The sequence below is a fragment of the Pantherophis guttatus genome, chromosome 2 (genome assembly GCF_059756535.1).
Source record: "Pantherophis guttatus breed Tessera chromosome 2, ASM5975653v1, whole genome shotgun sequence".
NCBI classification, from domain to species: Eukaryota; Metazoa; Chordata; class Lepidosauria; order Squamata; family Colubridae; genus Pantherophis; species Pantherophis guttatus.
In genome coordinates this window covers 258,956,015-258,982,955 of record NC_142064.1, presented here as the reverse complement: position 1 = coordinate 258,982,955, position 26,941 = coordinate 258,956,015, and the positions used below count along the sequence as shown (strand labels likewise).

General features: G+C 43.0%; 1 protein-coding gene across 1 annotated transcript in view; it reads right to left on the bottom strand.

Moving 5' to 3' along the window:
* Positions 1-23,096, bottom strand: part of AIF1 (allograft inflammatory factor 1) — a 29,603-nt gene extending 6,507 nt beyond the window's left edge. The window contains exons 1-4 of the mRNA XM_087883890.1: positions 22,715-23,096; positions 14,989-15,050; positions 2,237-2,303; positions 731-772 (exon numbers count right to left, since the gene is read on the bottom strand). Of these exons, the coding sequence (XP_087740016.1) occupies positions 731-772; positions 2,237-2,303; positions 14,989-15,050; positions 22,715-22,727 (184 nt within the window). The 5' untranslated portion in view covers positions 22,728-23,096. The remainder of the gene's footprint in view (positions 1-730; positions 773-2,236; positions 2,304-14,988; positions 15,051-22,714) is intronic.
* Positions 23,097-26,941: the final 3,845 nt, after the last annotated feature.

Here is a 26,941-nt window from a genome sequence, read left to right as displayed (position 1 = left end):
TTTTTTAAAATAAGCTTTATTAGAATTTTGAAAACAAAATAAAAAACTAACAAAAAGTAATACTTAGAATGAAAATAGGGGAAAAAAGAAAAAGAATAAAGACAAGAATGCAAAAATCAAAGAATTATAAAGAAACGGCTTCTGGTTTTTTAATAGCAGTTATAAGTATAAATATAAATTAACCTGTTCTTTTAAAATTGTGATAGAAATGGATTTGATCCAACCCCTATTTCCTGAATTAAGGTTTGGATTAGAATACAGCATTCTAATTCTACACCTCCAGATTTAGCAACATAGCAGACCAAAATGCCTATTCATACGTATATTTTTTAATGAGTTTAGAAATGTTTAAGAGCACATATGTTTGACTATACTTTAAATATTTAAAAACTGAAGATGTAAAGGCTGTTTTTACAAAACAGCAGATTGATGAAGAAATAATATCAAATGGAAATGGCAAAGATTGACCAGTTCGTTTTTATGCTAATTTTCTAAATCTACATTTTTATGGATGAGGTGAAAATTTCATTTTTAAACTGGTGATTAATTTTAAATATCTTGGCTGAGAATTGGAGGATTTGTAGGGGAGTGTAAGAGAGAAAACAATCTTAGCATATTTCTGTGTGGCTATTTATGGTCTGGATTGTTCACGGAGCAGAAAGATTATGGTGCATATAGAATAATATTTCTGTATCGATTAGTATGTATCTTATCTATCGGTAACACTTACCTATATCACCTTGTGCATTGAGATCAAATTCCATGTACTTCTCTGCAAAAGAAAGCAGGCCAGCAGCACATTATAAGTCTGTCCAATCCATCATAAATTCCAATTTTGAGGAATTGAGATACCAGGCATAAGAAACCAGGAGCCAGGATAGAATTCAAAAGCATTGTGAGCTTATTCCATGTTGCCTATACACAAGAATCTGATCTACTAATGGTCAGTGCAAAACAGCACCAGATAAGAGTCAACTGACTTCATGGGGTCTGTGGGTGTGGATTTAGGTCACTTTCAGGAGCATAAGGATTCCAGACTGATGATCCAGACTGGCATAGCCTATTCATCTCCTACATGGGGAGTGCCCCAAAGATGCTTTTCTAAAAGGCAACTGGACTTTCTTGGTTTTTTTTCTTTGAAAAGGTTTCACTTCTCATCCAGGAAGCTTCTTCAGTTCTAACTGAATGGTGGGGAATGGAAAGATTTATATTCTTTTAAAAAAAAAATTAAAAATTTTAAAAATACAAATAATACAAACCTAGTACATATACATCTAAATACAAAAAAAGAAAGAAAAAAGAAAAAGGAAAAAAAATATTACAGTGCCCCCCTGCCCCCCGGAGATCATTTCCCCCCTTATATTTCTTCGTCTATAACAACTAAAAGATATATAAAATATTCCAATTGTTCCCTTATCCCTTCCAAAACAACATATATTCTTGAGTAGATTTATTCTCTTTGCCTCCCACCAACACTGATTTTATAAAATCCCCCCATAATTCATTATAATTGTTTGCTTTGATCATCCCATTTTTAAAATTTAATTTCTGTTGTTAATTTATCATTTGTTGCCATACTCCAGATTTCATTATACAGAAGGATTTATATTCTTTGCAGTCATCTGATTGTTAGTTCTCTCAGAGTCATTGAGGCCATTTGGAGGTTTATCTGTATCCTCAGGGTCCCCTGAGTCAGAATGTGAGTGGAGCAGGGGTGAAATCCAAATTTTTTTCCTACCAGTTCTGTGGGCGTGGCTTGGTGGCGGTGGCAGGGGAAGGATATTGCGAAATCTCCATTCCCACCCCACTCCAGGGGAAGGATACTGCAAAATCCCCATTCCCTCTCTTCCTGGGGGAAGAATACTGCAAAATCTCCATTCCCACCCCACTCTGGGGCCAGCCAGAGGTGGTATTTGCCGGTTCTCCAAACTACTCAAAATTTCTGCTACCAGTTCTCCAGAACCTGTTAGAACCTGCTGGATTTCACCCCTGGTGTGGAGCCTTCTTGGGACTGCTGAAAGGACTGCATTGTAGACAGGAGTTAGGTGGTGGCGTACCCCTCCCTCCCTCTGTTAAAAGAGGATTTTTCGATTTTAACATAGATGGCCTCTTGGACCCCTCTTTCTGACCTTCTCATCATTGAAGAAATTTGGAGTAGATCTGTTCTATTCTGCCAAACTGCAATATCCCATCCCACCCTTTCCATTACTTCAGGTCCGTCACCAATGTCACTCACTTTTAAATAGTTCTAGTTTTTCAGCGAGGTCTTCATCTGTGCTGTATTTGGGGCTCTCCATGAATTCCTGTAGAAGACCGGGGAGAAAAAAAAGAGTTTATAAGAGTGGGGTACAACACACAGAAAGCAAAGAGGCAGTTTGAGGGTGAGAATAGCATTCAAAATGTCCTAATGGGAAAATGGCGGCCTATCTTAAGACCCATCCGGTATTTGAGCGGCTGCCACAAAGAGAAGGGGGAGTCAACTCATTTTTCCGAGCACCAGAGGGCAGGACAAAAAATAATGGATGGGAACTAATCAAGGAGGGAAGCAATCTGGAATTAAGGAGAAACTTCCTAACAGGGAGGACAATTAACTACTGGAACAAGTTGTCTTCAGAAATTGAGGGCATTTCATCACTGGAGGTTTTTAAGAAGAGACTGGACAGTCACTTGTCTGAAATGGTATAGGCTGGTCTCCTGCTTGAGCAGAGGGTTGGAATAGGAGACCTCCAAGGTCTCTTCCAGCTTTATTCTGATGGATTGAACCTGTTAAGACCATGAAGACCCAATTCCATTCATACTTAATTGGGAGTAATTTTGATTTAATAGTACTCTGATACAGTGTTTCTCAACCTTGGCAGCTTTAAGCTGTGTGGACTTCAACTCCCAGAATTCCCCAGCCAGCATGACTCCCAGAATTCTGGGAATTGATATCCACAAAGCTTAAAGCTGCCAAGGCTGAGAAATGTTGCTTTAGTAGATGCAAAAGATATGGTGGGTTGGGTATGTTTCTTAGGCAAGACCACCCTCTTTGCATTCTGAATGAAGTGGAAAAAATACTGAGTAAAAGTTGTAATATGGTGATTTAAATGTGTTTTTCTGCTCCAAAATGGCATGGATTCCTTTTACTTACCTCGGATTAAGGCTGAATTATTGATTTCCCCATCAAAGTTTCCATTAGACCCATTAGCTTTTCATACGAAGAGGAAGGGATCAGCTTCCAGATTTTCAAAGATATCTCGAGTGTATATATTTTGGATATTAGTAGCTCGGGTTGATAGTTATATTGTTGGTTTGAGTTCCGAGCTTGGCGATTTGGTTGCAAACAACGCAAAGCGCACTGAAGACGACTCCTTGAATGGGGACAAAACGTTTGCAACCAAATCGCTAACCTCGGAACTCAAGCCAACAACATATTTTGACTTTTATTATTAAGCAGAACAGGAGTAATTTTGACTACCAACCTGTAGGGGTTTAGCCAGTAGTGGGATTCAGCCAGTTCGCAACACTTCGGGAGAACCGGTTGTTAACTTTCTGAGCAGTTCGGCAAACTGGTTGTTGGAAGAAATCATTAGGGCAGAGAACCGGTTGTTAAATTACTTGAATCCCACCACTGGGTTTAGCCAGTGGTAGGATTCAAATAATTTAACAACCGGTTCTCTGCCCTAATGACTGGCTTGGTGGGCGTGGCCAGGGGCTGTGACAGGCAGCACTCAGCCTCCCTGCAGCCTCCTGGGAGCAAAAACGGGCCATGGGTGGGGCACCACACACCCCCACGCCCTATTTTGGGCCTAGTAGGCCTCCTTGCAGCCTCCTGGGAGCAAAAATGGACCAAGGGGGTGTGTGTGTGCCCCCCCCCCGCGCCCTGTTTTGAGCCTAGTAGGCCTTCCTGCACTTACCTGGGAGCCAAAACAGGGTGCGTGGGGACTCCAGGAAGGGGTGAGGCAGGAAAGGGCAGGGCCAGCCAGCAATTTAACAATTGGTTCACCCGAACCGGTTGAATCTCACCACTGGGTTTAGCTAAGAAAGCTATTATTTGATTCCTTTGAAAATATGGCGAGTGCTTGGTTCTAATTTCATTCAGTTATTTTTCTTGATTTAATTACAGCAAGATATATTGGAACGACTTTGGGGTTAAGTCTTATATTTGATCCCAATTCCCATAAGGACCTCGATCCTTTGTGATTACAGTAATTTAAGATTGGCAGATAAAAGACTTTTTGGGGAGAACCTAGGCAGGAAAAAGATATTAATATTTAACTCAACTGGTCATTAAAAATTCTTTTAAAGTTTTGAGAGGCTTCAGAAAGAATTTAAAAATGGCCAGTCACAATATATCCAATTAAAACATTGTTGATATTCCAATGCAGCCGGCTGCATTGCCAGCTGCTGAAATCACTGGCTGTGTTACAAAAGATCTTGGTGCAGGGGTGAAATCCTTGGTGCAGGGGAGAAATCTGACAGGTTCTGGAGAACCGGTAGCGGAAAATTTGAGCAGTTTGGAGAACCGGCAAATACCACCTCTGGCTGGTCCCAGAGTGGGGTGGGCATGGAGATTTTGCAATATCCTTCCCCTGGAGTGGGGTGGGAATGAGGATTTTGCAGTATCCTTCCCCTGCCATGCCCGCCACGCCACGCCACACCCACCAAACCACGCCCACAGAACTGGTAGAGAAAAATTTTGGATTTCACCCCTGTCTTGGTGGTATCTAAATGTATAGGGAGGGTCATCTGGGGCAGAAGGTGGTGGGGGGTCTAGGACAACTCATCATGGCCAATTTGCCACAGCCAACTCACCCAGGTACAACAGTTACTCCCATATCGAAGAAATGGTGGAATAAAATCACTAAAGAAAGGATGCAAAAGGAAGGATACAATGAAATGCGAATGGCAAACATTAAAGTTGTTTAGTTATTTTAAATAATTAAATTGAATTGTTGAATTGTCTTGCAGTATGTTGTCCCATGGTGAATTGGCTGCAGTGAGTTGTCCCATTTCGGGGGCAGGGAGTTCGAACAAGTAAAAATGGAGAGTGTGATCATATAATGAAAGTATTGAGGCTTGAATAACCTGGTCACAGCTGCCATCTTAAATTTTTGACCTCTTTGAATATAAAATTGCATTATTATATACATTAAGATGTATCTTGTTCTATTTTAATGTTAATCTCTCGCCTGCCTGCCTGCCTACCTACCTACCTATCTATCTATCTATCCACCCATCTCTCTCTCTCTCTTTCTCTCTCTCTCCACCTATCCACCTACCCATCCATCCATCCATCCATCCATCCATGCATCCATACACCCACTCATCCACCTACCTACCTACCTACCTACCTACCCATCTATCTATCTATACATCCATGCATGCATCCATGCATGCATGCATCCATCCATCCATCCATCCATCCATCCATCCATCCATCCATCCATCCACCCACCCATCTATCCATCTATCTATACATCCATGCATCCATGCATCCCTCCCTCCCTCCCTCCCTCCCTCCCTCCCTCCCTCCCTCCATCCACCCACCCACCTATCCATCTATCTATACATCCATGAATCCATCCATCCATGCATCCATACACCCACCCATCCACTTACCTACCTATCCATCTATCTATCTATACATCCATGCATCCATCCATGCATCCATGCATCCATCCATCCATCCACTCACCCACCCACCCACCTACCTACCCACCTACCTATCCATCTATCTATACATCCATGCATCCATCCATGTATCCATACACCCACCCACCTGCCCACCTACCTACCTACCTACTTATCCATCTATCTATATATCTATACATGCATCCATCCATCCATACACTCGTCTATCCATCCACCCACCCTCCTACCTGTCTATCTATATATCCATCCACCCACCCACCCACCCATCCACCCATCCATCCATCCATCTACTCACCCACCCACCTACCTACCCACCTACCTATTTATCTATCTATACATCCATGCATCCACCCACCTACCTATCTGTCTATCTATCCATCCACCCGTCCATCCATCCATTCACCCACCCACCCACTCATTCATCTATCCATCCATGCATCCATCCATGCACCCACCCACCTACCTACCTATCTACCTACCTACCTACCTATCCATCTATCTAATTTATCTATCTGATCATCTTCCTTGTACTTTAGCAAGTGAAACAATCAAAATATTATTAGGAAATCAGATTGAAGTGGGCTGTCATGACAAAATTATTTTTACTCTTTTTAACAAGTATCATTGCTATTTTCTGCTGATGTTCTTGGTGATGGTGAACATAGATGAGCTATTTTCAAGGCAGATGCATTTCTGAATATATCCCAACTTTTCCAGTGAAGGCCGTACATTAAAGTTCTGTCATTGCTGAAGGCGATGGGGAATCTGGGAAGGAAAACTCTCTGAAATGATGACTGACCCAACAGCTCACAGGTTGTCTAGTGTTATAATCTATTTTAGCCACTAGGGGGCAGATAAACTATAAGGTTAGGGAGCATGTTGGGCCCGGGGCAAACTAGAATTTCAACAGGGTTGGGTGGGTGAGACTTGGTTTTATTGCTAGCATACATCTTTGATAATAAAAAGTTACTTATTTATTTTGTGGAAAAATGTTGCAGTTGAAGAGCCAGTCTTTCTAATGCTGGAGGAAAGACATTTCATAGACACGTAGGCCTGAGTACATCTTTTTTTTTTTGGCAGTTTTTTGCTCTGATATTTGTCACCCAAAAAGTTAAACAGTGTGTCCTTCTTTCCCTCCTCAGTCCTCCTTTCCAATTGTCCATATCTCCTTTGACTTGTTGGAAAAGCTATTGCCAGATTCCTCCTGATTTTCAGCCCCCATGGGTGACTTTCAGGGGTGGGCTTCAAAAATTTTAGCAAGGGGTTCTCTGCCTGGTTGCTGGGTGGGCGTGGCCATGGTGGGCGTAGCCTGGTCAGCCTCCTGCACCATGGCGGTGAGGGGGGGCGTTTTTGCCCTCCCCGGGCTCCGGAGGCTTTCCTCGAGCCTCCTGGAGGGCAAAAACGGCCTCCCCAGGCTCCAGAGGCCCTGCGCTTACAGGCCCATTTCCAGCCAACCTGAACTTCCGGTAGGCCTGTTTTTCACCCTCCCCAAGCCTCCGCACTTACCTGCATCCAAAACGGGCCACATGGGGACTCCTAGGAGGGGCAGGGCAGGGTGGGCGGGGCCAGCCAGGAGTGGGATTTGGGGGTTCTCTGAACTTGTCATAAGTAAATGCCTTATTCTATAACAAGAGATATGTATATATGTACAGGATATTAAGAGTTAATTTATTCCTCCTCCTTTAATGTATTCATATGTAATCACCCCCATCCTTGACTCCTCCCCTTTGATATAAATAGAGAATGCTTTTACCTCATGCTTGCTTCTCACTGTAAAATCTGACAGAACAAGTAGAATGCCTGTTATGAATAAACTCTTCTTTAACTGAAGAAAAATACTTCTGAATTTATTATTGAGTCTGATCCTCAAAATATTGTAACAAACTGGTAGCAGTCGATGGTTGAACTGACTCAATAAAATCCAACATGCCTAAGAAAGAAAACCTCAAGAACAAAAAAGAAAGACCCAACACCAGGGCAAATGATAAAGAAACAAAAACAGATCACGAAATGATCGACGAACCAATAAATATAACAATCAAAGAATCTGAAGATAACACCACAGACATCGAAGAAACAGCAGATGAAACCGACAACCAAGAAGAGAACGAAATAAAAGACAAAGACCTCAGATCGGAGATACTGAGGCTAATAAAAAGTCAAAAAGATGACCACAAACTCATCGCGGAACTCCGAGGCTTCTTGGAAGAAAACGGAGCAACGAGAGAAAAAGACATTGAAAAAGCCAAACCCGAAAATACAAAAATGGTGAGCGAACCTACAACGAAAGAAAAAATGACCAGAAGCAAGACCAGAGGTCCCGCTCAAAATTTTGAAAGGCAGCCATCTTTTCTTCAACCGGCCACAGAAATGAACACGGCTGAACCAATCAGAATGCAACATTCAAAAACTCTGGCGCGAAAAAACACAAAAAATAACAAAAAATATATTTATTCTTCTGAAGAGTCAGAAACAGATACAGAAGAATCATCCACCGAACAAGAAATCGAAACACCCATGAGAAAACTATTTAAAACATTTGGCACAAGTCTAACAATTTCAAAAGAATCGATAAAAGCCGATAATGCAAAAATACAAAAGAGACGAAGAAATAAACAGACACCTCAAAGCCTGCACGACTCGATCCGGACAACGATGATGACGACGCCTGAACCCAGAGGGCCCTGCGAACTTTCCCCCACACCGCAAACGATCCAAAGAACAAAATACCCCAAGCAAGAAAGCTCCAAAGAGAAGAGACGAACCACAGCTGCCAGCAGAACACCCAAGATCGAGCCGGAGACCGAATCATCAGAAGGAGAGCACTACGAGGGAGCTACAGCAAAGAGAACCTCTCCCAGCGGCTTCAGCAGAGAAATGACCAACGCGCATGCGCAGATGAACGCAGAGAACTACAATGAACTTTATGAAGAAGGAGAACCTCTCAAGCTCATCAGCAGAATACCCACACCATTCTGCAATTTTCAACATCTACAGGACCATGGACTACCCACAGTTGTAAGTAGTGGGAATAATAATATTGGGAATCTACCCAGTGATTTCCCAAAACTTAGAATTGATGGCATCAACTTACAGGAATGGTGTCAACAAATTCAGGTTGTCTTTATGAAAGAAAATTTATTATTTTTTATAACCAATCCTCCCAAAAGACCTTGGACTCTAAAAATGGACTGCCTGCATCACAGAGCATTCTATTTAATAATTTCTAGCATATCACCTGCCATGTACTACAGTATTAAGCATAATCTTACTGTTTCAGAAATAATTCAATGCATGTTTAAATTGTTTCACAGTGAAAGTGTAGCAACAACCACTAGGATGTCTAAAGATTTCTTTTCAGCCAAATTAAGATCTGGAACCACCATAAGTGAACATTTAATATCCTTAAACAAAATCAGAGCAGAATTACATCTAAGAGGAGAAATAATATCAGAACAGACAATGAAAAGCGTTATCCTTAACTCATTAGATTCATCATGGGATAACTACATATCACACTTAGACTCAATCAATCTAGGATACTTATCCATAGAAAGTCTGTCAAACAAGTTAATAGCTGAAGATAATTTGAGGAAAAGTAGATACAATGCATACACAGAACACAGACAGGCAAAAAGAGTAGCCTTCCAAGAGAATCACCAAAAAACAATTGAATGTTACAATTGTGGATCCAGAAAACACTCTAAGGGAGATTGCCCCATGTTTCATAGGGAAAGACAAAACCGTGACTATAGGGGTAGATATCAAGACAGGCAATCATCTATTGATAGATACAGATATAGGGACTCCCCAAACTACAGAGAACGCAGAAAGGATAGAGATAATTCAAGGGATAGGAAATCAGGATCATTAAATGGATTAGATAAACATAACGATGTCATCACACAAAAATCAAAAAATAATGCTTGGCTCATAGATTCAGGGGCGACTAATCATACAACAAATAACAAGAAAATACTGTCTTCATTCACAAATGATAAATTTATGATAAGAGTAGCCAATCAAGAAAATGTTCAAGTCATAGGGAAAGGAAATGTAAATATACCTGGTTTGGGTAAAATAGAGGGGGTATTGTTGATACCAGAAATATCACATAACATACTTAGTGCAGTGAAATTAAGCCAAGATTTCAACATAAATATAATCTTCTCTGGAGGAAAAGCAATACTAGAAAAGAATGGGACTAAATTGAATAGTGTAATTATCGAAGGGGGTCTACCCTTTCTTGTAACAGAAGATAAATGGTTGCATAACATTAATGCAAACACTGATGACGACATTAACATAGACAGTGAACATAGTAACAACAATGACAATGAAGAACCCAAAACACACTATAATCACAAAGACACACCCACTAGTGATACACACAATAACAAAAGGCCCAATATAGGCAAACCAATTCATGATGAATGTGCACACATGTTGCATAGAAAATTGGGACATGCAAGTTTCCCTGTAATACAAAAAATGATTGAACATGCTGATGGCGTTAAAATAAAGGATTGTAAAAACTATTTAGAATGCTCAGTATGTAAATCATCAAAACTCAGAACTAACCCAAAACCAAAAAGGGCAACAAGAACCTCTAACCAAATTTTTGATCTGGTACATATGGATCTGGTTGGTCCATTAACACCATCCATCACATACAAAAAAAGATATTTCCTAACTATTGTAGACGACTATAGCCGTTATGGATTTGTTTATACTTTAAAACACAAAGATGAAACTTTCCAAAAATTCAAAGAATTTTACAAACGTGTAGAAACACAACACAATATCAAAATAAAACGAATCATGACAGATAGGGGATCCGAATTCATGTCTAAAGAATTCTCACAATGGATAAAAGACAAAGGAATGCTACACTTCACGACTAGCCCATTTTCTGCGTTTCAAAATGGTACAGCAGAACGAAAGAACTCGACACTGCAAACCATGATTAGATGTACATTAGAAGATGCTGGTTTAGGAAAACAATTCTGGTCAGAAGCATTACTATATTCAAACTATACCCAAAATAGGACCTGGTCTAGCATACTAAATAAAACACCATACGAAGTGATGTACAATAGAAAACCTAAAATTTCACACATGCACATATTTGGGGTTACAGCAGACGTACACATACCAAAACAATTAAGACGTAAGGGAGATAACGTATCCAGAAGGCTTAGATTCATGGGATACGAAACAGGCACAAAAGGATATAGATTCATTGACAGTAATAACAAATTCATAGTCTCAAGAACAGCAGTGTTTCATGAACAGGCCAACTGGTCTAAGATACATCTTAACGAGATAATCCAAAATACTAAACCAAACATTAAACAACAAGACAGAATAGAAAGAGAGAAACATGAACATAACACACATGATGACAAAAACAAAACATGGACAGGTAACCACACCAGGATAAAAACAGATTCATTAACCAAAAAGGAAGCAAGATATCTACACGATAATGAGAGCACTCCAATAAGAACAATCAGGTGTAACAGAAGACAATTACCTAATAAGTATAAGGATTATATAATGTGTGTGAATGACGAGATACCAACACCTAACACATATGAGGAAATGTTAAAACTTCCCATGGAAGAAAAAGAAAAATGGGAATTAGCCATAACAAAAGAAATGAACAGCTTGCGTGAATTAGGTGTATTTACACCAGTCCCTGCACCTAAGAACAAGACAATTATAGGCACCAGATGGATATTCAAAATCAAAGATTTAGAAGAGGGTAATAAATTATATAAAGCTAGATTAGTCGCACAAGGTTACGCTCAAAAATATCCTGAGGATTACACTGACACATACTCTCCCACTGTAAGAACTGAAAGTGTTAAGACAGCTTTAGTCATAGCGGCTATACTCAATCTTGATGTCTTTCAATATGATGTGCAGACTGCATACTTACATGCAAAACTCGACAAAGAGATATATGTAAGGGCACCTCATAGCCAATGTACAAACAGAGATGAGATCTGGTTACTTAACAAAAGCTTGTACGGATTAAAACAATCCGGCAAGCGTTGGTATGAATGTCTTGTCAGCGTGCTTAAAAATATGGATTTCAAAGCCACAACTGCAGACAATTGCTTTTTTGTTAGAAAGGAAGGTGAATCATTAGAATTTGTGTTAATCTATGTGGATGATATTTTGTATATAGGCAAACATAAAGAAAAGAAAGACTTATTTGTATCCAGACTAAGTGAACATTTCTCTTTAAAGTCGCTAGGAAGGGTAAACAAATACCTTGGAGTTCAAATCAATAAGACAAGAAAGGGATTCAAATTATCTCAGAGAGATAAAATTATAGAACTTCTGGAAAAATGCAATTTAAGAGATGCCAAACCTTGCGATACTCCTATGCAGACTGATTTTTTAAGGAATATGGATGAATCTTCGCCTGAATTCGAGAACAATACATTGTATAGATCAATTATTGGTTCTCTCTTGTATATATCTAATTGGACCAGGCCTGATATAGCTCTGCCACTTAATTTATTATCTAGACATGTAAGTAAGCCACTTATGTATCATTGGGAAGCAGTCAAACGAATACTAAGATATCTAAAGCACAGCATAGATTTCTGCCTACTCTTAGAACCCAATAATATTAAAGAACCTATTATCACCAGTTACGCTGATGCAGACTGGGCAGGTGACATCAAATGTAGAAAGAGCACCTCAGGTTATGTATTATTTTTAAATGGTTGCCCAATATTCTGGTACACTGGGAAACAAGATTTAGTAGCGACTTCCACTACAGAGGCAGAATACGTCTGTTTATCTAAAGCCTCAAATAATTTAGTATGGTTTAATGATTTATTATCTGATATTTGGAAAAATCCAATACTACCATTTGTCATACATGAAGATAATAAGGCAGCTATAGAAATATCAAGATCTGACGCCATTGGTCAAAGATCCAGACATATAGATATCAAATTTAAACACGTCAGACATTTATCTCAGGATGGATTCATTAAAGCAATCCACTGCGAAACCTCAGAACAAATAGCTGATATATTAACTAAACCTTTACCTTCTAAACAACACAAATACTTGACATCAAAATTACAAGTACTATATAGCTCTGAATCCGAATGCAATCATTGTTATATATCGAATCGGCATTTAGAGGGGGATTTGTCATAAGTAAATGCCTTATTCTATAACAAGAGATATGTATATATGTACAGGATATTAAGAGTTAATTTATTCCTCCTCCTTTAATGTATTCATATGTAATCACCCCCACCCTTGACTCCTCCCCTTTGATATAAATAGAGAATGCTTTTACCTCATGCTTGCTTCTCACTGTAAAAATCTGACAGAACAAGTAGAATGCCTGTTATGAATAAACTCTTCTTTAACTGAAGAAAAATACTTCTGAATTTATTATTGATTCTGATCCTCAAAATATTGTAACAGAACTGCACAGAATCTTAGCTAGAGGTTCTCCCGAACCCCTGCGAACCCCCAGCAGCCCACCCCTGGTTACTTCACTACCGTTCTTCTCCTACAATGTTCTTAACATTACAGTAGCATTCTTACTGTAAAATGAAACCTGGTAATGACATGATGGTGGATAAAGATCTTTATATGCTGGTCACTGTAGACTGTGGAAGTTGAGATTTTAAGCAACAGCGTTTCTTGGTTTGCAATCTGTTATTTGAATCTCTCTGCTCATGTATTTACTAATGGGATTATTTCACCAGTCATTGAAATGCAATATGGGACCTAAGGATGACCTTCGTTTCCCCTATGTTTTAATCCAATGCTGCAACTTTGGACATTAGATAACTGGATGAAATCCACAGTATCTGGTTTGCTGAAATTTAGAAAAACAGGTTATCTCCAGATTGAATTATGTGTGTTTGTGTGTATATAATAAATAAACATAAAACTGATATAAGAATCTGTTCCTGAGTTTGCTGAAGCAATATAGTGATAAGGTAATTATTCAGAGTTACAATAAATTGGAGTAGGTCAGATATAGTGCCAATTGGCAAAAAGGTTTTGATAGTGGCAGGTAAAAATCTAGTTTTTGTTCATTGATTGGAATGTCTTAATTATGACCCTGTTTAGTGGATAAGAACAGTTCAATACATATCACCAGGATAAAACAGAGTGTTAAAAGATGGGTGAATATAATCTTAAATGTGTGCGGAAGAACTAATGTAATAAAAATGAATTTTGCATCAAGACTGATATGTATTTATTTGGGAAGCAGAATCTATTTGGGTTGGGTCAAAGTCTTGCAGGGAGCTTCAGTGGCTGAGTGAGGGGATTAGAACCCAGGTCTTCTCACTCCTAGTTCAACACCTTCACCACTAGACCTTAGGCCAATCCTCTGTCTCAGGCCAAAAATCACTTTCATGACTGAAGATAGACTTGAACCTGACCTGAGTCACAATTCCTGTGTTTGCAGCCTATTTCGCCATAGTTAATCACGGATATTACTCAACTAACTTTGTTTCCTGGGTTCACACACATGAATTGTTCAGGCAAGGTGAGCATCTCTCACGAGGTTCAAAAACAGTGTTTCTCAACCTTAGCAAATCTCTATGGAGATTCTCAGTCATCCAGGTCATGGTTGTCCCAAAGGTGCTTTTTTCAAGAGGCCACTGGACTTTCTGGTTTTTCTTTGAAGGCGTTTCACTTCTCAACCAAGAAGATTCTTCAGTTCTGACTGGATCAGAGGTGGGTTTCAGCAGGTTCTGACCAGTTCTGGAGAACTGGTAGCAGAAATTTTAAGTAGTTCAGAGAACCGGTAAATACTACCTCTGACTGGTCCCGCCCCCATCTATTCTCTGCCTCCTGAGTCCCAGCTGATCGGGAGGAAATGGGAATTTTGCAGTATCCTTCCCCTGGAGTGGGTTGGGAATGGAGAGTTTACAGTATCCTTCTCCTGCCACGCCCACCAAGCCTTGTTTTTCTTTGAAGATGTTTCCCTTCTCATCCAAGAAGCTTCTTCAGCTTTGACTGGATGGTGGGGAATGGAAGGATTTATACTCCTTGCAGATTTATATTCCTTGCAATAATGACCAGCTGTTAACATCTAGTCAGAGCTGAAGAAGCTTCTTGGATGAGAAGTGAAACATATTCCAAGAAAAACCAGAAAGTCGAGTTGCCTCTTGAAAAAGAAAACACACCTTTGGGTCAACCTTGGCCACTTTAAGATGTGTGGACTTCAACTCCCAGAATTCCCCGGCCACTGGGAGTTGAAGTCCACACATCTTAAAGTGGGCAGGGTTGAGAAACACTGCTGAAAAATGATTGGTGGGTAGCGTGTGGTGTAAACACAAACTTGACTCTTACCTTGTTGAGGGAATCTAACAATTCCTCCTGCTGGACCTTCAATGCCCCATAGGCCTTTCCTCCTAAGGGAAGGAGAAAACATTAACAGTTGTTTGCATGTCTGTGCCTTCCTTCCTACACGTTCCTCTGGGTCTTATCCTGTATTTACAGTTCCCCTTTTAGTGGCAGTTTCTTGATGAAAAACGGGGTGAGATGTTCCTCTCCTTGGGTTTTGGTTTACTGTAGATGTTGGGCAATCAAAGAGGAACTAAACCAAATATTCTGACTCAGTGGTTTTTTTTTATGTCGATCCTCACCCTCAACAGCGAAGAGGAAAAGGGAAAGCAGAAGAGAGTCATAGGTCGTCCTCGACTTACGACCACAATGGAGCCCCCAGTGTTTTTTGTCATTAAGTTTTTGTCATTTGTTCGATGAGTTTTGTCACATTTTACAAAATTTCTTGCCCCAGTTGTTAAGTGAATCAGTTCTTCGCTCAGTTAGTAACATGGTTGTTAAGTGAATCTGGCTTTCCCCGTTGACTTTGCTTGTCAGAAGATTGCAAAAGGGGGGGGGGTGTCACATGATCACAAGGCAGCGCAACTGTCATAAATACGAACCAGTTGCCAAGCACTTGAATTTTGATCACATGACTACGCGGATGTCGCAAAGGTGGTAATTGTGAAATAGAACTAGATAACAACCTTACAACTAAATCCTAAGTCACTTGATTCAGTGACTAAATGGCTCAGAGCCAGGTTATCTTCGAGACTGCCTTCTGCCGCATAGCTCCCAGTGACCGGTAAGATCCCACAGAGTTGGTCTCCTCCGGGTCCCGTCAGCTAAACAATGCCGGCTGGCGGGCCCGCGGGGGAGGGCCTTCTCTGTGGCTGCCCCAGCTCTCTGGAACCAGTTACCTCCTGAGGTCCAGACCATCCCCACCCTATTGGCCTTCCGAAAAGTGGTGAAGACCTGGCTTTTCCGGCAGGCCTGGGGCCGTTGATCTCGCTCTTGTGATCTGGCGAGATCCGGCCATGAATGGCGTAAATGAGTTTTTAATGTTTTTAATGTTTTTAATTTTTAAATGTTTTTTTATAATGATTTTTTAAAATGTATTGTGAGCCGCCCTGAGTCTTCAGAGAGAGGCGGCATATAAATTAAATAATTAAATTAAATTAAATTAAATTAAATTATTAAATAAATTAAATGAACTGTTGTAAGCCGAGAACTACCTGGATTGGGATAGGGAGGCTATGGCTGCAGTAGAAAAAGTTGACATAGCAACGTTGGCCAGGGAAGGAAAAACAGGAATTCAGGTCTTGCAAAAAATAATGCATCCGCTTAAAAGACTTTTTCTTTTCTTTTTTTTTTTGGTACTAAGAATGGCAAACTTCCACATTCACGAGTAATTTTTGTTGTTTCAAAATATCTGCCCACAAACAAGAAAAGAAGGTACTGGTGACCAGCATGGCCGTCGGTCCTTAAAGGTAGCCCGCAGATGGGAAGCACCAACAAGAAGTGAGTACTTGCGCTGCCTTCGTTGTGAGCAGAGACGGGTTTCAGCAGGTTCTGACCAGTTCTGGAGAACCGGTAGCAGAAATTTTGAGTAGTTTGGAGAACTGGTAAATACCATCTTTGACTGGCCCTGCCCCCATCTATTCTCTGCCTCCCGAGTCCCAGCTGATTGGGAGGAAATGGGGATTTTGCAGTATCCTTCCCCTGGAGTGGGGTGGGAATGGAGATTTCACAGTATCCTTCCCCTGCCACGCCCACCAAGCTACACCCACCAAGCCATGCTATGCTCACCAAGCCACACCCACAGAACTGGTAGTAAAAAGTTTTGAAACCCACCACTGGTTGTGAGGTTAGATCACATCTCTCTCTCTCCATTTACCTTTGTAATCCAAGAAACTAAGGAAAGTCTCTTCTGAAACGGAATGGGGCAACTTGCTTCAGCCAATTTGCTGTGGCCAACTCGCTGTAGCCAGTGGTGGTATTCAGCTGGTTCGGATCAGTTCAGATGAACCGGTTGCGGTGATCGCGAGTGGGCCTGCCCATCCGCCCCGGCGCTATGCCATCCTATTTAGCAACTTTTTCGAGGCCGGGCACATGCACAGACGGCGCATGCGCGAGCAAAGCACATGCATGGAAGACCAGGCACAGGCATGGAAGGTGCGTGCGTGCGTGAAGTGAGCGTGTGCGTGTGCGTGCGAGGCGAACTGGTGGTAAAAATATGTGAAACCTACCTCTGGCCGTAGCGGCCAACTTGACACAGGGCGATTTGCCGTGGGAACAATTCAACAATTCAATTTCATGATTTAAAATAATGTAAGAATTATTTAAAGTTTTGGTTATTCACATTTAATTCTGTCCCTCCTTCGGCGTCCTTTCTTTAATTATTCTATTCCATCATTTCTTCGATATTAACGTAACTCTTGTTCCGTGGGGAGTTGTCCTGCGGCGAGTTGGCTGAAGCAAGTTGGCCCTGGCGAGTTGACTGTGGTGGGGTTGTCCTAGACCCCTTCTGAAATGTTTGCCACACCCATGTTGCTTCTCTGGGCTCAGCAGCCTCTTATCTGATTGTTGCCTAATCTCCTCCTCCTCCTCCTCCTTCTCCTCCTCCTCCTCCCTCTCTCAGATATTCTGAGAGATCATTAGAGTGATTGCCCAGTGAGCCCTTGAGAGCCTCCAGACTGCTTAGGGGTGGAATGGGACAACTCATCCCAGCCAACTTGCAGCCACCTCTCCACGGCCAACTTGCTGCAGCCAACTCATCATGGCCAACTCATCATGGCCAACTCATCATGGCCAACTCACCACAACTAACTGGCTGCGGGACAACTCACCGCAGAACAATTTAACAGTTCAATTTAATGATTTATAAATAAACTTAAAAATGTTTTAATTTTTGTCATTCACATTTCATTTTGTCCCTCTTTTTGCATCTGTTCTGTAATTACTCTATTTCATCGTTTCTTTGATATTAGTGTAACTCTGATCCAGCAGCGAGTTGTCCCGCAGCAAATTGGCCGTGGCAAGTTGGCAAATTGGTCATGGTGAGTTGGCCACGGTGAGTTTACTGTGGCGAGTTGGCTGTGACAATTTGTCCAAGACCCGTTTAGAGGTAGCTTGAAATCAGTTGGTGATCCTTAAAGACAGAGGTAAGCAACCTGGTACAGGTACTCCTTGGCTTACAACTATTTGTTTAGTGACCATTCAAATTTAGCAAGGCCCTGAAAAAAGTGACTTCTGACCGTTTTTCACACGACCTTTTTTTGCAGCATCCCCATAGTCACGTGATCAAAATTGGGATGCTTGGCAGCTGGTTCATAGTTATGACGGTGGCAGTGTCGTGTGGTTCCCCTTTTGCGACCTTCTGTCAAGCAGAGCCAGGTTCACGTAACAACCGTGTTATTAACTTAACACCTGCAGTGATTCACTTAACAACTGTGACAAGAAAGGTTGTAAAATGGTACAAAGCTCACTAAACACCTATCTTGCTTAGCAACAGAAATTTGGGTTCAACCCAGGGGTGAAATGCTCCTGGTTCAGACCGGATCGCCCGATCCGGTAGTGATGGCAGTAGGTGGTTCAGAGAACAGGTAGCAAAAATCACTGCCCCCCCACCATGCCCAGCTGAGCTGCACGATCATCAGAAGCTTTTTTTTTTACTTTTAAAAGCATTTTCTACAACCTCTTCCAACAAAAAAATGCTTTTAAAAGTAAAAAAAAAAAAGCCTCTGATGATCGTGCAGCTCAGCTGGGATCGTCAGAGGCTTTTCAAAGCATTTTTTTCTGCAACCTCTTGGCTGAAGAGGTGGTAAAAAAAATGCTTTGAAAAGTCTCTGACGATCCCAGTTGAGTTGCCTGATCGGCAGAGAGGCTTTTCAAAGCATTTTTTAAAAAGCCTCTTTGACACCCCAGCTGAGTTGCCTGATCAGCAGAGGCTTTCCAAAGCATTAGAAAAAATGCTTTGAAAAGTTAAAAAAAAAAGAAGTTGGCCACGCCCAGTCACATTACCCCCCAAGCCACGCCCACAGAACCGGTAGTAACAAATTTTACATTTCACCCCTGGTTCAACCTATACCTATCAGTCTCCTTCTTTGAGTTGACATGCTAGAAAACAAAATAAAAGAAATTCCTTCCTTCCTTCCTTCCTTCCACTCCACTCCACTCCACTCCACTCCTCTGAGGCCTTGTGCATAGACTTCTTCATGCTATTCTGAGAAAATTATGGAAGTGCTGACTTTTATGTTTCATAACTTGAACGGGAACATAAATGCTGACCATTGGATTATTTGTTTTATTTTCAGTTTAGCTCAACATTTCAAATATTTAAATTCAAGTTTGAGCTCTGGATGCTGGTGATACCAGCAGGGCCACTGCTATGTTTTTTCCTTCCTTTTCACTGTGTCAAACCTATTTCAGAACATTGCCTGCTTTAGGGTAGAATATTCATTTTCAGCAATTACCCCACTAACACTTGGTGATCAGAGGTGGGTTTCAGCAGGTTCTGACTGTCAGGATGCTGATTAATCCCATTCTGCTTTTGGGTAATCGCACCTTGATTTAGAGACGTGGATCGTGGCATTTTCCTTGTGTATACTTTTGTAAGAAAATAAACCCCGAAGATATTTTTTCTAAGAATAAACTCATTTATTTGTTATAAAGAAAATAAAACATCTGACTATCTAAAATAATTACATTTTGGCAACGTTCCTGCCGGCTACCTCTCAGCAGCCGGACTTCTTTGGCAAGAGAACAAAGAAAGAGTGTGAAGTAGAAAGAAAGAATGCGGACATGCGTAGTTAGCTTACTGATAACAAAATTGGCAAGCTACGGAAAGTCTTAAAGTCCAAAAATATGAGCTCATCTGGTAAATACATAAACGCAGTGACACTGACCAGTTTTAGAGAACCGGTAGTGGAAATTTTGAGTAGTTCGGAGAACCGGTAGTAAAAATTCTGACTGGCCCCGCCCCCATCTATTCTCTGCCTCCCAAGTCCCAGCTGATTGGGAGGAAATGGGGATTTTGCAGTATCCTTCCCCTGGAGTAGGGTGGAAATGGAGATTTTACAGTAACCTTCTCCTGCCATGCCCACCAAGCCATGCCATGCCCACCAAGCCACGCCCACAGAACCGGTAGTAAAAAAATTTGAAACCCACCACTGTTGGTGATATGTTCAAAGGAAACCTTGAGCCTCCAGGAGGAAACTTGGAGAAAACATTACCTCTTTAGGGGGATCTCTTGGCCATCCACCCCATACAAACAATAAAAGAGAGAAGGCAAAAGCTAGAAAGTCAGAAACAAGAGTTTTGCGCTAAGGCAGAGACAGAAATTACAGAACCCCCAACCTGCAGCTAGCTAACTGAAAGTTATGGGGTGTCTCTCTTTGGAGACTGAAAGACCTTATCATTTTGTACTTTCTGCGAGACATGACTGGACACATAATTAAAGAGCAACCCTATCAAGGAGAGAACGAAGTCTAAAAATAAGTTAATATATGCAAAATTAAGTTTCATTCTTGTTTTTTACCACACAGTCTCCTTTTGGTAGAACGTACAGTAGAGGCCAAAATTGTGGAAATCTTTTTGGGAAAAGTGTATTTTTGAGGTTTGATGGCTAATAACACCACTTTTTTTTTTTTTTTGGAGTTTCAAGATAATCATATTCCACTGCTGGAATGGCCTGGGAATAGCCCAGACCTTAACTTAACCCAATTGAAAATCTATGGAGCCGACTAAAGAAACTTGTTAGTCAGAAGCGACCTAGCAATAAAACCCAGTTAACGGAAGCAATCATTCGATCTTGGTTTCACATTAGAACAGCTGCAGAACTAAAAAACTTGGTTCACTCCATGGGAAGACGTTGTAAGGCTGTCATTCATGCTAAAGGTTACCCAACTAAGTATTAACTGACATGGTGATAATTTTTGTATATCTTGTTTTTTTCTGTGTTTCACTTTTCTTCTTTTTACTGTAACTGCTATTCTAACAGCAAATCCTTCATAAAAGTTATTGCATGACGTTCTTGATTAAATGATCTTTCCATTGATATATAATTTTAGGGTACTACTCCCCCCCCCAAAAAAGTGGTGTTATTAGCTAGTTTTAGAAAATACACTTTTCCCAAAAGGTTTCCACAATTTTGGCCACTACTGTATTTGCTGACCTGCCACGCAACAGGCAGTGCTGGATTACTTCAGCCCCCCCTGATTGTAAGGCTTCCTTAACAATCCGTACAATGAAGACTATTCAAATAAGTCAAATTGACAACCGCAACGGTGTCGTTGAAGCTCTGTTGTCTGACATGTTGACTTTTTTGACCACATCCTGCAGATCCCCCCCCCGTTTCCTGCTTTTCAAGATGGGACTGTCGCCGCGCCTTGGTCGGGAGACTTTTGACCAGTAGCTTGTTCTAACTAACAGGATGTCATTGTCGGCTTATTTGCTGAGTTCCCAGCAAAGATTTATAAAGATTCAGAATAAAGATGGAAAAGGGAGGTCTTGTAGTCCCAACCCCCTGCTCAAGCAGGAGATCCCATACCATTTCAGACAAATGGCTGTCCAATCTCTTCAAAAAAAACTTCCAGTGATGAAGTACCCACAACTTGTGAAGGGAAAGCTGTTCCACCGGTGGATTGTCCCAGGGGTGGGATTCAAATAATTTAACAACCGGTTCTCTGCCCTAATGACCAGCTGGGTAGGCGTGGCTCAGTGGTCATGTGACCGTGTGGGCGTGGCCAACTCAACGTCACTCATGTCAACGGGCGCTTTGCCTTAGCTGTTACAATGTAATAAGGGTTAACCAGAGAGGCAGTTTCTTTAAGCAGGGCAATAAAGATTAGGCTAGAAACAACACCAGAATGTTTCCTTCCTGCCTTCCTTACAGGATTAGCCCTCTAAAATAGAAAAAAACCAAATGAGATTTCTTCCAACAACCGGTTCTCTGAACTGCTTAGAAAGTTAACGACCGGTTCTCCCGAATAGGTGCAAACTGGCTGAATCCCACCATTGGATTGTCCTCACTGTTAGGAAGTTTCTCCTTAGTTCTAGGTTGCTTCTCTCCTTGCTTAGTTTCCATCCATTGCTTCTTGTCCTTGCCTTCAGGTGCTTTGGAAAAATAAGTTGACTCCCTCTTCTTTTGTGGCAGCCCCTCAAATACTGGAATAGTGCTATCGTGTCTTCCTTAATTACAAAACTCCTGCAACCGTTCTTCATAAGTCTTAGTCTCTTGGCTTGTAAGCCTTACGCTTGCAAAAAAAAAAATCTGTTCATCAGATCAAGGCGTTGATAAGAATTCCTCCAGCCCTTGCTCAGCTAAAACTCTGCAGGCCATCTGGGAACCTTCCTTACCTAGAAGCAGTGGTGGGATTCAGCCAGTTCGCACCACTTCGGGAGAACCGATTGTTGACTTTCTGAGCAGTTTGGTGAACTGGTTGTTAGAAGAAATCATTAGGGCAGAGAACTGGTTGTTAAATTATTTGAATCCCACCACTGCCTAGAAGCCTTTGGGGGTCTCCTGTTAACCTCCTTTCACAACCCAAAGTTGTCTCCTCCCGTGGTCCTACTTGGGAAAACCTATCCGAATTCTCTTTTCACCCTGTCTTCGGTGCCTAACACTCCCTGCCTCTCCCCTTAGGTCCCTCTGTTTCTCTGGCTGTTACTAATTTCCCAACGCTACTCTCTTTCTCAACTCCGAGTTGCAAGAGTTGCTTCCCTAAAGACACGACCCCAAACCAACTGGTACCTTGTGGATTCATCGGCTCGCTCGCGCCTTTGCCTTGTCTTCCCAAGGGATTCCTCCGGATTCCGACACACAGAAACGCACGGCTCTGCTCAGCGCTGCCACGCCACGCCACTCCCCGCGTTCCCCTCACTCGAGCGTCCTTTTTGTGTAGACAGCACTGTGCACAGGCATGTATATATGAAGTGGCCACTTCCTTTTTTTATGCTCAGAAAAACCACAGTTCATTGGCGCGCACCCGTTGCACGGGTAGAAGAAGGCTTAATGTTTCGGGAAGCCTTGTGCTGCAGAGAACCGTTTTGTGTGTGTGAGTTTGTGGGGAGGTGGTGGGGGGAGGCTGGAAATGACAGGCCCACCCTTTGTGCAGAGGGAGCAGGTGGAAACTGGAGGCAAGGCTGGGGTGAAGGAGGGTTGAGGGAGGGATGGGGAAGGGGGGGGCAACGTTCCCAGCAGCTGCCAAGCTTAACAGATCTCTTCAGATTTGAAGCATCTCAAGTTATTATGCTGTGTAAATATGCATTGGCTCATTCTTAGCCACTGCTTCGGGAGGGGAGGGGGGAAAGGAGAACTGCATTGGATGTTTTAAGGTCAGAGTTCATCGCTCCCCCCACCCCACCCCACCCCACAGCCCAAATGGCCCATGGAGCTCTGCCGAAACATGATGACAAATTGACGCGTTGTCAGCTGTTTTTATGTTTCACATCATTTTAAAATGGATTGGAATAGTTTTACCGGTAAGTACGGGAATGGGAGCCGAAGGTCTCACTGAGGCAAGATACAGGTAGTCCTCAGTTTACAACCACAACTGAACCCCAAATTTCTGCTGTTAAATGAGACAGTTGCTAAGTGAGTTTTGCCCCATTTTACGACCTTTCCCGCCACAGTTGTTAAGTGAACCATTGCAGCTGTTAAATTAGTAACATGGTTGTTCAGTCAATCTGGCTTCCCCATTGAATTTTGCTTGTCAGGAGGTCACAAAAGGGGATCACATGACCCCGGGACACTGCAACCGTCATAAATACGAACCCGTTGCCAAGCATCTGAATTTTGGTCACGTGACCAGAGAGATGCTACAATAGTCGTAAGTGTGAAAAATGTTCATAAGTCACTTTTTTCCAGCTCCGTTGTAACTTCAAACGGTCAGTAAATGAATGGTCGTAAGTCGAGGATTACCTGTATTACGGGATAGCTATAAGTTGATACTGACTTGATGGCACGTAACCAGGGGTGGGTTCTACTTACCTTTACTACTGGTTCGTAATAAGATTGCGTGCGCAAGCAAAGCGAGCACACATGCCTTGCTTCTGCGCATTCGCAGATCGTCGATGACGACATCCGGGGTGGTGGGAGGAGCCTCCTGCTAGTTTTACTACTGGTTCTTGTGAACCGGTCCGAACCGGGGGCAACCCACCACTGCACGTAACCAACCAACCAACCAACCAACCATATTATTATTAGCATCCAGGCATATATTTCATGATTTCCTCCCTTTGTAACAAGACCAGCCATGGAGGCGAACAGTCTCCTGTTTATTTGGCTGGAATGAGGAAAACAGCACTGCATTATCAACTTGTGTATCCCTTTGGGACACACAGACACACACACGCACACAACATTATACCCAGGGTGGTATTCACTTATCTTCGCTACTGGTTTGCAAATGTGAGCGTACGCGCCGCCTCCGCACATGCTTAGGGTCTTCCGTGCATGCGCAGAGCATGAAAAACGGATGTGATTACATCTGAGGGGGGGGTGGGCGGAGCCTCCCGCAGCTGCCGCTACAGGTTTTCCCAAGTCGGAGAGAACCGTCTGAATACCACCACTGATTATACCGATATAAATATAGGAATAGGGCCAAGGGTGAAATGCTCCCGGTTCAGACTGGTTCGGCGGAACTGGTAGCGATGGCAGCCGGTAGTTCGGAGAACCTGTAGCGATGACGGCGCGAGGCTCTGCCCACCCACCCGGTCATCATTACTTCCTGGTTTTAACCAGGAAGTAACCTGTTTGCGCATGTGTAGAGGGTCCAAGAGTGAACGGGATGCGTGCGTGCACTTCCGAAGTGGTTGGGAAGGTAAGTAGATTTCACCCCTGGGTAGGGCTCACTTGAATCTCAGCAGACACTGCTGATGCATGCAGAAAGTGTTTACCCAAGCATCTGAACCTGGTTTTTGACAAGTCCATCAAAATATGGCTAATTCATCAAGCCTTGTGCGTGGAAGAATGTGACCGGTTCCCTTGACGAATGGAAGTCGTTTTGGCTTTGTAGCCAATGAATGGATTTGAGTCCCAGTATTAGAAGCGTATCTATACGTAATGTTATTTTTATGAACCACGGTTGCTACAGTTTTATTGCAATATAGGTAATATATTTCAACGCTGTAGGTGCGTTGGGATGTACAGACTGGGCAACGGTTGGAGCCGCTCAGAAACCCAATAAAAGAAATAAAAAGTATTGAATAAAGAAAAAAAAAATCATTTTGAAAGCCATTCCAAAAATACTCACGAAGCTTTAGACCAGGGATGGCTAACCATTTTGCCATCGAGTGCCAAAAGTGGGGGGACTGCGGGGGGGGGGTCGTGCATGCATGTGCCCAGACCCATAATTCTATGTGCCCCACCCCACACGCATATGCGTGCCCCCCCCTGCGCTCCCCCCGCTTTTGGAATGCAATGGCATGGTGGGCCACCAGACTTCCAGTGGAACTGCAAGTCGGGAAACGGGCCATTTCTGGCCTCTGGAGGGCCTCGAGAGGGGTGGGGAATGCCATTTTCGCCCTCCCCAGGATCCTAGAAAGGCTCTGGAGCCTGGGGAGAGCGAAAAACGGGCCTTCCGGTCCCACCTGAAGTCGGGAAACGGGCTGTTTCCGGCCTCTAGAGGCCCTCCAGGGGGGTGGGGAACGCCGTTTTTGCCCTCAGGCTCCTAGAAAGGCTCTGGAGCCTGGGGAGAGCGAAAAACGAGCCTTCCTCACCCCCCCCAGAGGCCCTCCAGAGGCTGGAAACTTTTTCCTGACTTCCGGTGAGCCCAGAAAATCTGAAAGTCAGCTGGCCGGGACGCGCATGCGCGCCAGAGCTCGTGTGCCCACCAATATGGCTCCGCGTGCCACCTGTGGCACATGTGCCACAGGTTCGCCATCACAGCTTTAGACTGTCCATTGCTGGTTTGCTTACTAAATAGTCCTAAAATTAGCTGTGTTTGGATAAATCCTGACACAACTCAAGACTTGGGAGTGAGGTTTTGACTGAGGAGCGTCTGTGGATTTTTGCCCACTGTCTAGGGCAGTGATGGTTAACCTTTTTGGTGCTGAGTGCCCAAAGCATGCACGTGCGTGCACGAATCCATATGCGCATGCCCAAACCCCCAAAATGCAATGCAAGCACACCCTGTGCATGCGTCCAGCCCCCAGGTTGCTACAGGAGGCCTTCTAGGCACAAAATAGGGTGTGTGTGTGTGTGTGGTGGCGCGTGTGAACCCCCCCAAATGCAATGCGAGTGCCCCCTCCTTCACACGCACCCTGCTCCCCGTGCATGCACGGCAAAGACCTGAAGACCAGCTGGCCTGCAGGAGGCATGCACGCATGTGTGGTAAAGCTGGGCCGGGGCGATGCCTGGCGTGCCTGCAGAAAGGGCTCTGCGTGCCACCTGTGGACTGCGTGCCACGCATCTAGGAAGGGTGTACTTTTGCTTCATTTCCAGTTTGCAAAAATAAAAGCTCCACCTTTGCTGTTGCCAATCTTTACTTTTCATGTAGAATATAGAATAACAGAGTTGGAAGGGACCTTGGAGGTCTTTTAGTCCAAACCCCTGCTCAAGCATGAAACCCTATACCTGTGATGGCAAACCTATGGCACACGTGCCACAGGTGGCACACGGAGCCATATCAGTAGGCATGCAAGCTCAGCTCCGCTAGCTGATTTTCGGGCCTTCCAGTCCCACCAGAAGTTGGCAAACGGGCGGTTTCCGGCCTCTGGAGGGCCTCTGGGTGGATGAGGATGGCTGTTTGTGCCCTCCCCAGGCTCCTAGAAAGACTCTGGAGCCTGAGGAGGGCAAAAAACAGGCCTACCAGGGCCACTGTGCCATCGCGTGCCAAAAGCAGGGGGAGCGCGGGGGGGTGTCATGTATGCATGCACGGGGGGCAGGGGGCATAGAATTATGGGTGTGCGTGCCCCCCCACGCTCCCCCCACTTTTGGCACATGATGGCAAAAAGGTTAACCATCACTGCCCTATAC